At 50.7% G+C, this 14,469-nt stretch overlaps 1 protein-coding gene across 5 annotated transcripts in view; it reads left to right on the top strand.

The window, feature by feature from the left end:
- The window catches only part of NF1 (neurofibromin 1), a 193,387-nt gene extending 187,811 nt beyond the window's left edge, over nucleotides 1–5,576 (top strand). For all 5 annotated transcript variants that reach the window (XM_087826026.1, XM_087826030.1, XM_087826028.1 and 2 more), the window contains one exon: nucleotides 1,955–5,576. In XM_087826026.1, the coding sequence (XP_087682152.1) occupies nucleotides 1,955–2,097 (143 nt within the window). In that variant the 3' untranslated portion in view covers nucleotides 2,098–5,576. The remainder of the gene's footprint in view (nucleotides 1–1,954) is intronic.
- Nucleotides 5,577–14,469: the final 8,893 nt, after the last annotated feature.

Below are 14,469 nucleotides of genomic sequence, written 5' to 3' on the forward strand. Positions count from 1 at the left end.
AAAAGATGATGGGCAGCCTTCTTTCAATCTTGTTGGGTTTTTTTTAAATAGCTCTGTAGAAGATGTAAATAAATACGCAGAAGAGAATAAAACTCATCCAGAATTCTGTTACCCAAAGAAAAGTTTTGTGAACACTGTGGTGTGTTTCCTTCCATTCATCTTTCTACCATGTGGTTAGATTAGATTAGAACAGATTCGAACGTGCTGGTTCACTGTGCTCAGCTCCTGGAAGAGGATTGCTGACATTTGTAACTCATGAACAAACACTGACAAATGCCCACGTTCCTTTGATAAGTTCAAGACGGCAGACCTCTACTGAGCCTAAGTCAGGCCACGTGCCTGTAGATGCCTTTCATTCGAAGTGAATTCAAGGCTGCATTCAAATGAAGGGCTTGTGGCTCCTAGAAGGCGCTCACTGCAAATCTGTTTCCTGTTCATGGGCCAACAAATAGAGAGTGTGTGTGTGTGTGGGGGGGGGGGGGGGTTCTACATAAATTTTCTAAAACAAAGTTTTAGACTTGAAATGCCACTTTTTGTCCAGAAATGCTACTTTTTGTCCAAAAATGTAAAATTTTCCATTCTCAGATTTAATGTTTAAGATTCAAATGGTACAGCTAAGAATAAAGTAAAAATTACCTGAAATAACACCATCCAGAGATAACATATTTTGGCAAGTGTTTTCCCAGCCTTTTTTATCCCCTACTCTTAAATTATGGTCATCTTTCTGTATTAGTAAATATCAATCAGTACTTTACATTTTTTTAAAGCAATCTTTTTTTATTATTATTACTGATTTGAGAGAGGGGAAGGGAGAGAGAGGAAAAAAAACACATTGATTTGTTCTCCCACTTATTTATGCATTCATTGGTTGATTCTTGTATGTGCCCTGATCCAGGATCGAACCCAAAACCTTGTTGTATCAAAACAGCACTCCAACTGACTGAGCTACCCAGCCAGGGCCAATACTTTATTTTACATTTTGATACAAATTGCTAACATGCTCTCTGACTATTTGCTTTCCTACCAGTAGTTAAGCTAAATGTGGGCATAACCAGTCTAATTATTTTGGTAAATTTTATTGAAGTATAACAGAAAAGTACACAGATCACAAATTTATAACCTAATGAACTTTTAAGAAGTAAACACACTTAAAAATCCAGCATCCAGATCAAGAAACATTACCAGCACCCAGGAAGCCACCCTCATGCCCTCTTTCAGCCACCACTTCCCCTGAGTAACCACTGTCTAATCTGTAATCTTTGCTGACCTGAAGAGCAAGCAATATGTTGTTTCTGCTCTGGTCACTACTTAGATTATTTATAAAATTCATTGTAGGGCCCAGTTTGGGAGGTTTAATCTCCATGAGAGAAATGAGTGGCATCTGTTTCAGGTGCAGAACATGAGATGAAGGGCCACAGCTGAAAAGAGAAAGCAAAGATTCTACAGTGTGACCTTTGTGATGTGTTATTTTATCAGTAAATATTTGAGTTCCTTTGGCACTACGATTAAAAAATAAAAAGCTCTGCCTTTTTTTGAAATCACAAATTTCAGTATCTTCTGCAACTGGAGAGTACATATTTTGTGTGTAAACAGCAGGAAGGCTGTGTGGCGAGAAGCTGACCTCTGCTGAAAGCTGCTGGTATCACTTGGAGGAAGGAGCTCTTGTATTCCCCGCTGGCCTCTCCTTCAGCTCAAGCCTGCCTGCCCCTAGCAGCTTCTTGTGGATTTTGGGGGTTTTTTTCTTACGCTGTTTTTCTGCTGTAGTAGCAAAAGTGCTTACCAAAGTGTGAGGCTTTCTGTGTGACAGGGTCTTCGTAAATGTCCTAGCAGCTGGCCATTGAAATAAAATATGCAAAAACAATTCTCCCAGGTCGTGGCTTGTATACAAGTCACGAGATCCAGTCCTGGAGCTTTGCACCAGAGAGGCGTAACTGGCTGCTCTGTTTCTCTCCAGGAATTGACAAGGAGAACGTCGAACTCTCGCCCAGCACCGGGCACTGTAATAGTGGACGGACTCGCCATGGATCCGCAAGCCAAGTGCAGAAGCAGAGAAGCGCTGGCAGTTTCAAACGGAATAGCATTAAGAAGATCGTGTGAAGCTTTCTTTGTTTCCTTTTTCAAACAGACCTGACGTGCGCGGGCCCCTCACTAGTGACCCTCACACCGTGCCGCGCTGCGACGCCGCACCTCCTGTTATGAAGAGCCCACCGTGTGCGTGTTGCCGGATGATCAACTCTTGGAAGCATTGCCTAAATTTAATGCTGCTTTTCCTTTAACTTTTTTTCTCTCCTACCTTTGGTGTGTCTGGTTTAAGCAAGTGTTCAGAACAACTTCAGAGACGGTGGGAGGTCAGGACACTTGACCTGAGAACATCCCAGCGTGAGAGAGGTGGGTTCTTGAATACGCTACTACTGGCCGCTATGAAAGCCATTTGCACAGAGCTCCGCCGTCTATGTTTCCCCTTCATTGTACAGAGTAGAGCGTTAGTCTATGTACACACTTCAGGGTAGAAGTTTATGGGAGAAATAATATAACCCCAGTATATTTAACCTGACTTTTAGCTGTGGACTTTTTTTTACCTTATAAAACTGAAGGAGCCATAAAGGTCAGGCCTCAGTGACTTCACACCGTAAGCCACAGGCGAGGTACTTTGGGGGTGAAGGGATTTACTATTTTGTAGTGGGTTCTTAAGAAATACTAACACTTCAGTATTAGCAATAATTACAGGAAAATAAGTGTAACCACATATATCTTAACATTACTGATTAAAGCGATGGGTTCTGAGGCCTTATCCAAACTCAGTCATCCAAACTAGTTTCTTTTCTTTTCCAGCTGATTATCTTTTAATCTTTAAATATGCTAAAAGTTGTTGTTTTTTGTTTTTGTAAGCCAAAACTATACTAAGTATAGTAATTATACATTTTTCCACTCCTCCTCTTCTTTCCTGAATAATTCTGAGCAGGGTAATCGGTGAACAAAGTGTTGAAAATTGTTCCGAGAAGGTAACTTTTATAGATGTTTGCATTAGCTCCATGGCAAGATGGAATGGTACGTGACTCTCTGAGTAGCTATTGCCTTTACTTTGTTTAATAATTTCCCCAGAAAGAGGGAGTATGGTGTATATTAACAAAAATGTCTTTGATAAAACATAGTTTAAATGTCTTCTATTCTTCCCCCTTCCCTCCTAAAGAATCAGGAGTCTTTTTAGCGAAACATTTGGGTTGTATATGATAGAACTGCATTTAATCACTGTGAAAAGACTAGTCAGTCTGCATTAGTGTGACAATAGGGGACTGGAAAAGGTGCTGCTATACCGAATTGGATGGATTACAGTGGCGTGGGGCTTTCCATAGTAATGCAGATCCAGAGTCTTTGGGGTACCTGCAGTATGCACAACAATTTGACTTCAATGAACATGTAGTATCTGTATGTTCCAACTTGGGACTAAACCATATTTATTACAAAAACATTATCCCCCCAAGTCCCAGGTTCCTTTTACATGTTAAGATGTAATGGCTTTGGGAGGGGAAGGAAACCTAGGGGAGGGGGAGTTACCTGTAGTGCTGTTTCATTAGTGGATTTCAGTAAATTAAATTCCACAGCTAAATCAATAAATAATGGTACATGTAAGTGTTCTAACTTTAATAATATAACACATTTCACATTTATCCACACAGTAACAATGTAATATGTTAATGTAAATAAAATTGCTTTTGATATTCAGAAATAACAAGAATTTAATCTTTTTAATTTGTTTACAGTCCTGGGAAAAGTAAGAACCATTTGCCAAAATAAAAGGAAAAAACCTTAGTATTAATAGGTATTTTGACATCGAATTATTGGAAGATATTCAAGACAGGTGCAATTAACTAAACTTTTGTTTTTAACTGTTGTAGAGGCTGCAATAATAACAGAGCTACTAAGACTATAAAGAAGCTAAGACTAGAACTGAGTTTAGAAAGAGATCGTTAACTCAGTGCCAAGGATGCCAAGCTGCTTGCCGTTCAGGTCTTGGCTCCCGCACAGCCCAGGGCTTCTGGGGTCGGTCTCACACCTCAGCTCCTGGAATAAAGTGATGTGAGCCTTGCGTCACTTGGGTTTCCCGTTTTTCCTCTGTTGGCTGGTTTGGTGCACATGACAGCAAGTGCTGTTATGCTATTTTGCTTCTCCCAACAAGATAGATTAACTTCCAAAGGTTTACTGTTAAAAATACTTATCTTTCCATAAATGAGTTTTCCAAGGCATGATATTTCTTAAATTTATTCACTTCCCTCTAGTGTAATGAATGGAATGAATTCACTTGAAGTACCTCATGAACTGATCAGCGTTGCACAAATCAAAATTGAGCCACCTTTGACCTACAAAAACACTTTTGACCAGTACTTCCTGAGAATTTGAAAACTTACCAAGGTTTAAAATTTCCCTTGTTTAAGGAACTTCTGACTTTCGAGGAGAGCCTAGCTTTCCAAATAGCTAAAATGAACATAAGTCTCTCCCTGGTATGCCCCGCTGAGAGATGAAGTACCTCCTCAGGCCCCATACCTGTAATCTGCGCGAGAAATTCTCAAGTTCAGACCAAGTTGCCCATTTTGCGAAATCCGATGCAAGTTCTATAAAGAACACTGTAGGTCATGTGGTTTTGGTTTGGGGATGTTTCCCCTGGCTTTTTAAAGAGGAAAACATTAACTCATCACATATTTGTTGTGCAGAACCTACCTGTTTTACCACCGCTCCAGCCCCAGGAGTGTGCCCTTGTTTGCCAACACGGAGGCCCGCTTCGCTAGCTCCGGGGCGGAGCGGCGAGCGCTGTCCTTGGTCCACTCAGCGCTGCTCACTCCTGGGCGCCGGCCCCGTGCAGTCCTGAGCCGGGGCCTGGGACACCTCGGTGAGGGGCAGCCTCCACCCACGGAACCGATGTTCTAGGGGAGGCAGAATGGAAGCCGGCCCCGCCCTGCTTGGTGGCTTTTAGTGTTTTTCAGTTTTGTTTGGGGTTTTTGTTTCTTGGTTTTGTTTTTACATTCCCCCCTCATCCCCCGGCATAATGAGGCATGTCTTAGTCAATGTTATGCAATGGACTTCTACAAAAATTCACTTAGTGTCAGCCACACAATTTTTTTTAATGCAGTATATTCACCTGTAAATAGTTTGTGTAAAATTTGACAGAAAAGTATATTTACTACACTGTAAATACATGTGATGATATATTGTATTATTTTGCTTTTTTGTAAAGCAGTTAGTTGCTGTACATGGATAACAAACAAAAATTTGATGATTCTCGTGTTAGTATTGTTAACTTTTTCCTGCGACTGCGTTACATCATTTAAAGAAAATGCTGTGTATTGTAAACTTACATTGTGTATGATAACTTCCCCCCTTTCCACCGGACCTAACGCGGCAGCTCCCTCGTCTGCACCCTTGTTAATACTGTAAGCAGCCTTTTGCCAGCAGAGAAGTACTGCCTGACAGAAAGTGTAGAAACCTATTTCAGACATTGTTGTTCCCACCCTGTTTTCCTCCTCGTGTATGTACCCCTGTCCCCCCCCTTTTTTAAGTAAAATGTAAATTCAGTCTGCTAAGATGTGGAGAGTTGTTTAATTTCTTCACCTGCATCAGCTCTGTGTTCTCACCCCCCCACACACACACACACACACACACTCCTCACTAATCTCTTGAAACTTTAGGGCCATTTCCTTTCTTCGAAGGATGTCTTGGGTTCTCCTCCACCCTGCCGTGGATTTCTGTTTCCAGAACCTCTCGTGACTAAAGGGAAAATAAGTAATTTTGGTGACACGTGCAGGGGAAGAAAAAGTTTTCCTCTAGCCTGTTAGGGTTCCTGGCTGGGTGTGAAAATTAAACTGACAAAGATTAACAGGAGAAAAGCAAAGTTGTTTAATAAAAGTTGTATGTGACAGAGGAGCCTTCATGAGGAAATGAAGACCTAAAGAAACAGTTAAAGCTGAGTGTTTCTGTGCTGAGTTTGAAACTGGACACAGTGGTTCCAGGTTGCCTGTTACTACTTGAGCCAATTAAGCAGACAAGGTTGAATCATATATGAATGTTTATTCCAATAAGGCTGGCAAAATAGGAGAGCAGAGGGGTTAATCCACATAAAATCTGCTCTAACCCACCCCCCATAAGCTAGTTCCTTATATTGGGTAGGACGAGGATTACTTGGGAAAGTGGGCAAAAGGAATGGGTATAATGGTTTACAGGTTACAGGAAATTCAGTCTGGGAGTTGCAAAAGGATGGGGCACCTCAAGGTGGAGGGGTCGTGGGCTGGGTGTTTGCACAATGGTAGGGTACCTCTGGGACTCCCTTGTTTCAGGAGGAAGGTTGTTACTCTTTCCATGATGATAGGCAGTTAAGGAAAATGGATCACATTCTGAATGTCCCAGGGCATACAACTCCCAGCCAGGTTAGAAAGTGCTTTTTCTAATTAGAACAGAACAGTCACAGTTAACAACTTGATCAATATTTCTTATAACTATAGCAAACAATCACAGTCAACAGAACATATTAATATTTCTGCCCCCAACAGGTTGTGCAGAAACATGCCACGTCATAGAGTATGAGCTAAGTGTAAACCGGGGGAACTGAGCAAGGCCTGGTTGTTCCTTGTCTTGTCTTTGGCGATACGAATGTTCCTTTCTTCTGGGCATAGGGAGGATGCCACTCACAGGAGGGTCTTATGTCCTGTTTCAGGGGAAAGGTCAGGGTGACCTTCCTGCATCAGCCATTTTTTCAGACTCCAGCTTAAAATATTCAGTATACCAAGGTTTCATATTTTGGGGGTTTGTGTCCTGAACCCCATCAAATGCTTCTTAGGGCCCTCCAAACTGAGGGTGACTCTATTCTCTGGGATAAGCTGCCTCGACTTCTTTTAAAAGGAACAGTCATTCAGAAAAACCAGAACACCTTAAGATTGATACATTGGGGGGGGGGGGGGTCTGAAAACACAATTCTCTCCAACTCTTCAGCTCCCCCTACAGAATCTCCCATGACACTTCATGCGCAAACACCACTTTCCCTGGCAGCAACTGCTTTGAGTTTTACTGTCTTGTTTACCCCTGCTGTGGAGAGAAAAATCTAGCCGAGACCCTGTGGGCAGGACAGCTGACCGTCAGGAGGGTGACAGTGCCTGGCATTAGACAAAGGGCTAAAAAGACCACCAAACAGACACCTGCAGTTGAGAGGCCAGCACTGGTCTGTCTGTGGGAAGGCTGAGCAAGCAGGTACCTCACCTGGAAGGATGGCTAGTACTCTTTGGCCCCATCCCACACCCCCAAGGCAAAGGCAAACTCTAGGGCTGGGGTCCTAGGGGAGAGAGAGATTGAAACTTGGGTGATTTTCCTGGAAACCCAGGTTTAAAGAGTCCCAGAGTAGAGAATCCCAAGCACTGCAAATAGCTGTTTTTTCCCTTGTGGCCTGTGGCATCAGAGTCAAAAGTAGGGAACTCTTTGGGCTAAGGACCCTCCATCGATAGCTCCTTGAGGACGTGGATCATATCATTTATCGTTTATGGGGGTCCTGTGCCCATGTTTTGCCTTCTGGGGCACCCTCTGGCTAGTCTGGGGATTGTGAACTACCTGGCTAGAGAAGTTAATTCCCATGGAGAGCTGGGGAGGAGCAGGAGGTGCTGAAGGAATAGCAAAAATGTAACCTACAACCAAGTGGTAGCATCACAGTGTTCGCCTTTTCTAGGAAGCAGCCCATCACCCCCCACCCCAAGGCAAGCCCCTAAGGGTGGCAGGTGTCTTAGGGCATTTCCCGTCGCCCCAGTTCTCCCTCAGTCTCTATCAGGAAGACGTCTTAACCTGCTCACTGGCAGGCTTGGTGACTGAGGACTTGAGTCTTCAAAAATGACCAACAACTTTGTCCTGCAGGAGATACGTCTGTTTAGCAGTTGAAAATAAGGCTGTGGGATCCTGACTGCATAAGGAGGCCGCTGAGGCTGGGGACGAGCTGGCCCAGAGAGCACCGGCAGCAGAGACGTGTCTGGGCAGAAAGCGCATCAGGAAGGAGAGCGGCTTGTTCTGTTCTCACTTTCCCTCCTTGTTTTGTCCCACTTTGGGGACCACACCCTAATAGTCTTCATTTAAAAACTCCATAGACATGCCTTACTCCCAGACTGGCAAAAGTCAGGGGACTCTAGCTTTGAGTCTGGCCCGAAGTCAAAGTGGGCTGAGAAATGGACGGGGAGGGATGCTCTCTCGCCAACTTGGTCATTCGTAGGTGGGAGGCAGAAAGGAATTAAGTGCTCTACGCCCTGAGCAAAAACACCACCGCCACCACCCATACTCATATCTGGGATTCTACACGAAACATTTTTATTAACAAAATACTGAGTCTTGAGTTAGCAGCATTTAATCACTCATCCAGCACACATTTATCAGGCCCCTCGTTTTCACGAATGAGCCCCGCAGGCTGCATGGTGGGCCTTGCTCCTGGTCCCGCAGCAGCTTCTCATTACAATGCTGCGTGGTCATCACCGCTCCCATCTTCCAGGTTACACTCTGGGCCTCCAGATGCGGGACCTGTGCCTGTTCAAGGTGCTCCGTACACGGTTGCTGATGAACAGTTAAGGCTGGATGTCATCAAGGGACGAAATAAACAGCTCTAATGGAAGAGACCCCATTCACAGTAGCAGCCCCATGCAATATCCCAATACACGTTTTACCATTTGGGGCCCATCTCCCTGGGCCACCCAGCTGAAGGAGGACCTTAGGCTCTTGGCAACTTCATCTCTGCTTCCTTCTTCCTTGGGGAGACCCTTGCTCCGGCCTCTCGCTCCTAGCTCCCTCCTACTGAGGCCTGCTGCCTGCCAGGCACTGCGCCAAGGGCTTCCTCACATCAGCTCTGTGGTCTCCGAGGGCCCCATGCGGTGCTGCTATAATTACCTCTGTTTTAAGGTGAAGGAAATGAGGCATGGAGGTGTCATGTGATTTGTCCAAGGGAAGGAGCAGCAGGTAGGGAGGGCATCACTGAGCATCATGAAAATAGGAGAGTCCACATGGAGCTCTACAAGAGCAGAACGGAGTGGGGGGGAGGGGGCAACTCACTCAGGGAGGGCTTCTTGGAGGAGGTAGCTATGGGGGTGGGGGAAGGGAGGACATTCCAGGCAGAAGGAACTGCATGTGCGTGGCGAGCTGGGCACATCATTGATCAACTCCATGTGGAGTCATTGTCTTGGAACCGAGGCCCATGCCACACACAGCTCCTGGGAGACAGCAAGTGCTCACCAGGTGTGTAACAGAGTGTGGCAGATTGTGTTACTGTGCTGCGGTGTCCTACAGAGTAGAGGACACTGGCAGGGATCTGGCTGCAAAGGGCCTGCCTGCTTGCTGCCCATGCTGAAGACGTGGTAGTTCTTCTTTTCGACAGCAGGGGGCAGCAGAGAAGGCTGGAAGCGTGGGAAGGCCAGATCCGAATGGACTGCAGAGACTGCTTCCCAAACCGTAAGGAACCTGGAGGTAAATGCTGGTGCCTGGCCAAAAGCCACTTTTAGGAGCCATTTCTGCACCTGAAGAAAGGATCTGGAGCCCAGTTGGGTAGCATAAGTAAGATACTGGCATTCTCCTTGGGATCCTGGAAGGGACATTAGCAATCAGTTTGTCCTGCTCCCTTCTGAGGGTCAGAAAATGTTCTGTTGGGCACTTGTGAGTAAAACCTCTGGCTTCCCCACACCCCTCCCAATGAGGAAGGACAAGGTCTCAAGATGCCCTGCTCACCCTGGATACACCCCAGCCCCGCCAGGGTCCTGGGCACCCCCAGCAGCGCTGGCTGCGTATGCAGGGGAGCTCTGCTGGCCAAGTGTATTTCAGGACAAGTGAGAAGGTAAATGGGTTCACACCACCTTTTCCTCTCCAGATGATAATTATTCGTGGTTTAAAAAGGAAAAAAAAAAAAAAATAGCAGGTTGTGAGCAGCAAGAAACTGTGACTCCTGCCCTAGTTCCAGACAACATGGGTGATAAAGTCAAGGCCCATGGATGAAAATCAGAAATGTTTCCCCTGATTAGCCTGGTTCTAAACTTCTCTGTGATGACACAGTAAAGCCACCATGTGCCAGGCATGGCGTGAGGCACGGTACATTCATTTGCTCATGAAAATCCTGTAGGGCCTCTGCAAGGTAGGCACTACCATCCCCACTTTACAGACAGGAAAACTGAGGCCCAGAGACAGTCACTTGTCCAGAGTCATAGGGCTAAATGGGCAGCAGACTTTGGTGCCCAGCTCAGCTGTTTGGGATTCCAAAGCCTGGCTCTTAATAACCTTTCATAACTTCCACATAATATTTATCCCACATGTATTGGCTTCCTGTAGCTGCTGTAACAAACTACCACAAACTTGCTGGCTTAAAACAGCAAATATTCTCTCACAGTTCTAGAGGCCAGAAGTCTTCAGGAGAGGTGCTTTCCCTGGCCTCTCCCAGCTTCTGGGGCTGCCAGCATGCCCTGGCTTCTGGCTGCGTCCCTCTGATCTCTGCCTCTATGGCCACATTGCCTCCAATTCTGTGTAAAATCTGCCTCTGCCTCCCTCTTATGAGGATTCCTGTGACAGCATTTAGAGCCCACTCAACTCACCCAAGATAATCTCCTCATCTCTGGATCTTTAGCTTAATCACATTTGCAAAGACTTTTTCCAATAAAGTAACATTTACAGGTCCTGTGCATTAGGATGTGGGTACTGTTTGGGGGGCCATCTCTCTGCCCACCACACCATATTTGCCCATTCCTTCTAGGATGCATCTCTTCACAGACCTTAATTGTGTATTGGGCATTGTGCTCAGAGCCAGGAGCTAGAACATCAAAAGAAAAATGACACAGTCATCCCTGCCCTCTGGGACCTTTCGGTCACTGTGTGACCTTTCATACCTACTTTCCAAATGCTCTTCATAAATAGCAGGAATAAGGGATGTCAGGACAGTCACAATAGCTGGAACTCAGTATGTGTGGCCCTGTTCTGACATTTACATATATCGAGTCACCTGAGGGAAGGCTTCCTATAGGAGGTGTCACTTCCACCGAATCTGGAAGGACAGGAGTTGGCCAGAGGAAGTGGGATGAGGGAGGGGGGTGGGAGTGAGAAGGTACTGGAGGCGGGAGGGAGCTGGGATGCTCCCAGACAGGAGTGAGGAGTGACAGGAAACCAGAGAGGCCTAAGCCAGCAGATGGGTTCTCAGCAGGGGATCCACCTGACCACATTCACTCTTCTCCCTAGAGAATGAGCCAGAATCCCAGCTGCTCCCTCCATGCCTATTTCCCAGATGTGCCAGCTGAGGCTGCTGCAGCTGTTGGAGATCACATGGAGGAAGAGGAGGGGAGGGAGGCTCCCCACTTTCTTGCTCACCTCTCCCCTAAAGGGGCCTCTTGCCTCCTTGAAGCAACCCTGTCCACCCCCCGGGTTCCCAGCCTGCAGCCGGGCCCTGGTGCGGGTGCTCTCTCGCTGCATCTGCTGGGGCTGCATTTTGAGCTCTCAGATCAAGGAGTTGGGAGCCCTGGGGATCTGGACCCCGTCCACCCCTAACCACCTGGGAACCTTGGATATTGCACCATCTCAAAGGGTCCTTCTAAGTGCTGAGCAGGCCCTTCTGGACTCCCAGCGCCCGGGCCCTCGGCCAGATCACATTATGTCATGACCGCCCAGCCATCAGCTCAGCAAGAACAGGGTCTGTGGCTGCTCTCCTTTCTCTGTCCCCCAGGCACTCAGCAAAAACAATGTGACAACCAGGAGAGAGTGCCTGTGATTCACCCTGCTGGCCCCACAGCACAGTGGTGAGCAACAGAACCAGCCCCAAGCCCACATCTCGTGGGGGAGATAGGCGGCCATCAAACCATCACGCAGCAGAGATACAACAGCAGAGAGGAACCTGGGCAGGAGGGGCAGGCAGGGCTCCCCTGAGGAGGGGACTTTTGAATTTGATGTGAGCCTGTCTTTTGGGAGAACCGTAAATCTGGTGTGGGCTCTGGGCCAGGTTCACCCAGCATTCGCTCACATGCAGGCCTGAGGCGCCCACCTCTGCCAGCCAAGGGGGTGAGGTCTCCCAGCTCCTCTGGGCCCCGTTTGGGAGGATTTGAGAGCCAATTCGGCAGCTCCCGATAGGGGCTAGCCCCAGCTCCCGCCCAGCTCCTTGATGTGTTGAGCCTCTTGGGTGGGAGAAAATAGGCATGAGCTGACTGGAAAGCATTTGTGCGGGTGGGCTCAATAGAGGCTTGTTTTTGGTTGGGGGAGGAGAGGAGAGCCAGGCCAGGCCCGGCAGGGCCCCCAGTGTCACCACGGCCTGGAGGCTGCCGCCAGTCCTTAGTGCTGAGATTCCATCCCGGGCTCCAAGCTTGGGCACCCAGGACTCCCAGGGAGAGGTGAAGGTGGGACCCTCCCTAAGGTGTTGGGTGGCCTTGGGCCCTGCAACAGGCAAGCCTAGCGAAATCCCTAGCGTTTCCCTTTCCTGCCTGCCCCCGTCTTCTCTCCACCTTCCCTGTCCCGGGGTCTGCGCTCCTCCTCTGCCCCCTTCCCCAGCCCAGAGCTGGGAGCGCTGCTGGGGAGGCCTGCGTGGCCCTAGCCTTGGAGACTGTCCTTTGCAGGGCGGCACAGGGAAGGCTGAGGGCGGGGAGTCTGGATGCATCCCGACCTAGACTGGACCGGAGTCCCGGCCCTGCCTCGCGCGCTGTGCGGCCCAGGGAGGCAGTTCAGCCTCTCTGGGTCTCCGCTTCCTCGCTGACCCGCTCACAATCCAAGACGCTACTGCACGAAGCACCTAGGACTCGCGGAGGGCTCCGCGCCCACCGAGGGCGCAGGGCTGGGTTGGCCACGCGGAGGGACACGAGGGTGGGGAGAGGCCTCGGGCTCCAGCTTGGGGTCCCGGGCTCCGGCCTCTAGGAGGGAGGCGGGGCCTCGGGCAGCTCCGACCTTCCGGACGCTTGTCACGCCCCCACCCGCCGGGTGTTCCAGGCGGGGAGACGCCCTCGGTTCGCCGAGGGAAACTGAGTCAGCAGAGGCGGCGGCGCGGGGCGCGGGGCGGCCCCTTTTGTCTGCAGCCTCCGCGCCGCCGCCGCCCCCCCCGCGCCCGCCCCCGCGCCCGCCCCGAGCGGCGGGGCCGCGGCGCCGCGCCTGACACGGCCGCCCCGGGCGGAGGGAGGCTGCGCGGCGCAGACCCAGGCGGGCGGCCGGCGGCCCCGGCGGGCGCGCGGCGATGGCGGCGGCGCGGCGCGGGCGGCGGCGGGCGCGGGGCGCGGGCTAGCTGCGGGCGCCCGGATGGCGGGCGGCGCGGGCTGGGCGGGCGCCCCCGCGGCTCTGCTGCGCTCGGTGCGCCGCCTGCGCCAGGTGTTCGAGGTGTGCGGCCGCGACCCCGACGGCTTCCTGCGCGTGGAGCGCGTCGCGGCGCTCGGCCTGCGCTTCGGCCAGGGCGAGGAGGTAAGGGGGCCGCGCCCGCGCCCCAGCCCCCCCCCCGCCGCCTCGGAGCCCCCTCCACCGCCCCTCCCCAGCCTCCCGCCTTCCTCCGGCCGGAGCCGGCGGCTCCACCCCGGGGGCCTCCTGCCCGGCCACCTCCCGCCCCCCGCCCGAGCTGAGGACCCCCTGCCCTGTCGGACCCTCGCTCTCCACCCTCGGCGCGGGGGCTGGAGCGTCACGCGTCACGCCCAGGGTGGCCTCTCCGCCCAGATTCCCTGCGCCTCAGCGCCAGCCCCTCTGTCCGGTCTGTCCTGTTTGGGGGCAGGAGCGGCCCGAGCCCGGCCTCCGGACCCCCGCCCCTCCCCGCTGCGGTGACTGAGGCGCAGGGGTCCGTGTGCGCGGATCCCGGGGCGCGGGGGGAGGCGTGCGCCCGGCTGGGCCTGGCGGGGGGAGGACGGCGAGGGCGCCCTGCAGCCCGGCTCCTGGACTGCGCCCCTGCGCGGAACACGGGCGGCGTCTGCCTGCGGCCCCCTGGATCCTGGGCCCTTGCACCTGCTTGGTAACCCCCGTTCGGGCTCCGATGGGCAGGCCTGGCTGGCAGCTGGCTGTGTCGGTTGCGGCAGGCCTGCCGGAGCCAGCCTTGGGGAGCGGCTGAGCAGTTTCCTAGGGTGGGCCCGCGTCTGTTTGGGGAAAGCAGGAGTTATGTTGGTTGTTGTCAGGGCTGAAATCAGAGGGTGGGTGCTGCCAGTGGGGGGGGGGCAGGGAAGTGTCAATAAATGCCCTATAGATCTGTGTCCTCTCAAGCCTTGGGCACAGGGACTGGTGACTGTGTCTGGGGGGGGAGGGGCAAGGCACCCACCTGGCAGGTGACATCCCCACCCGCCTGCTACTGTGCACTCTGAAGTGGTCAGGGGACAGAAGCCCTGAGTAGCAAGTTTCCAAGGCCCCCTAAGACCTCCGACTGCACATGGGGAGCATGGGGCCACGGGCCTCAAATGGGCACCGGCTGGCTTTCTGACCCTGGGACACTGGCCTAGCATTCCAGAACATGGGAGAAGCCAGGGCATGGCTAGACTGGATCCA

Source organism: Miniopterus natalensis, chromosome 17 (genome assembly GCF_054644295.1).
Source record: "Miniopterus natalensis isolate mMinNat1 chromosome 17, mMinNat1.hap1, whole genome shotgun sequence".
NCBI lineage: Eukaryota > Metazoa > Chordata > Mammalia > Chiroptera > Miniopteridae > Miniopterus > Miniopterus natalensis.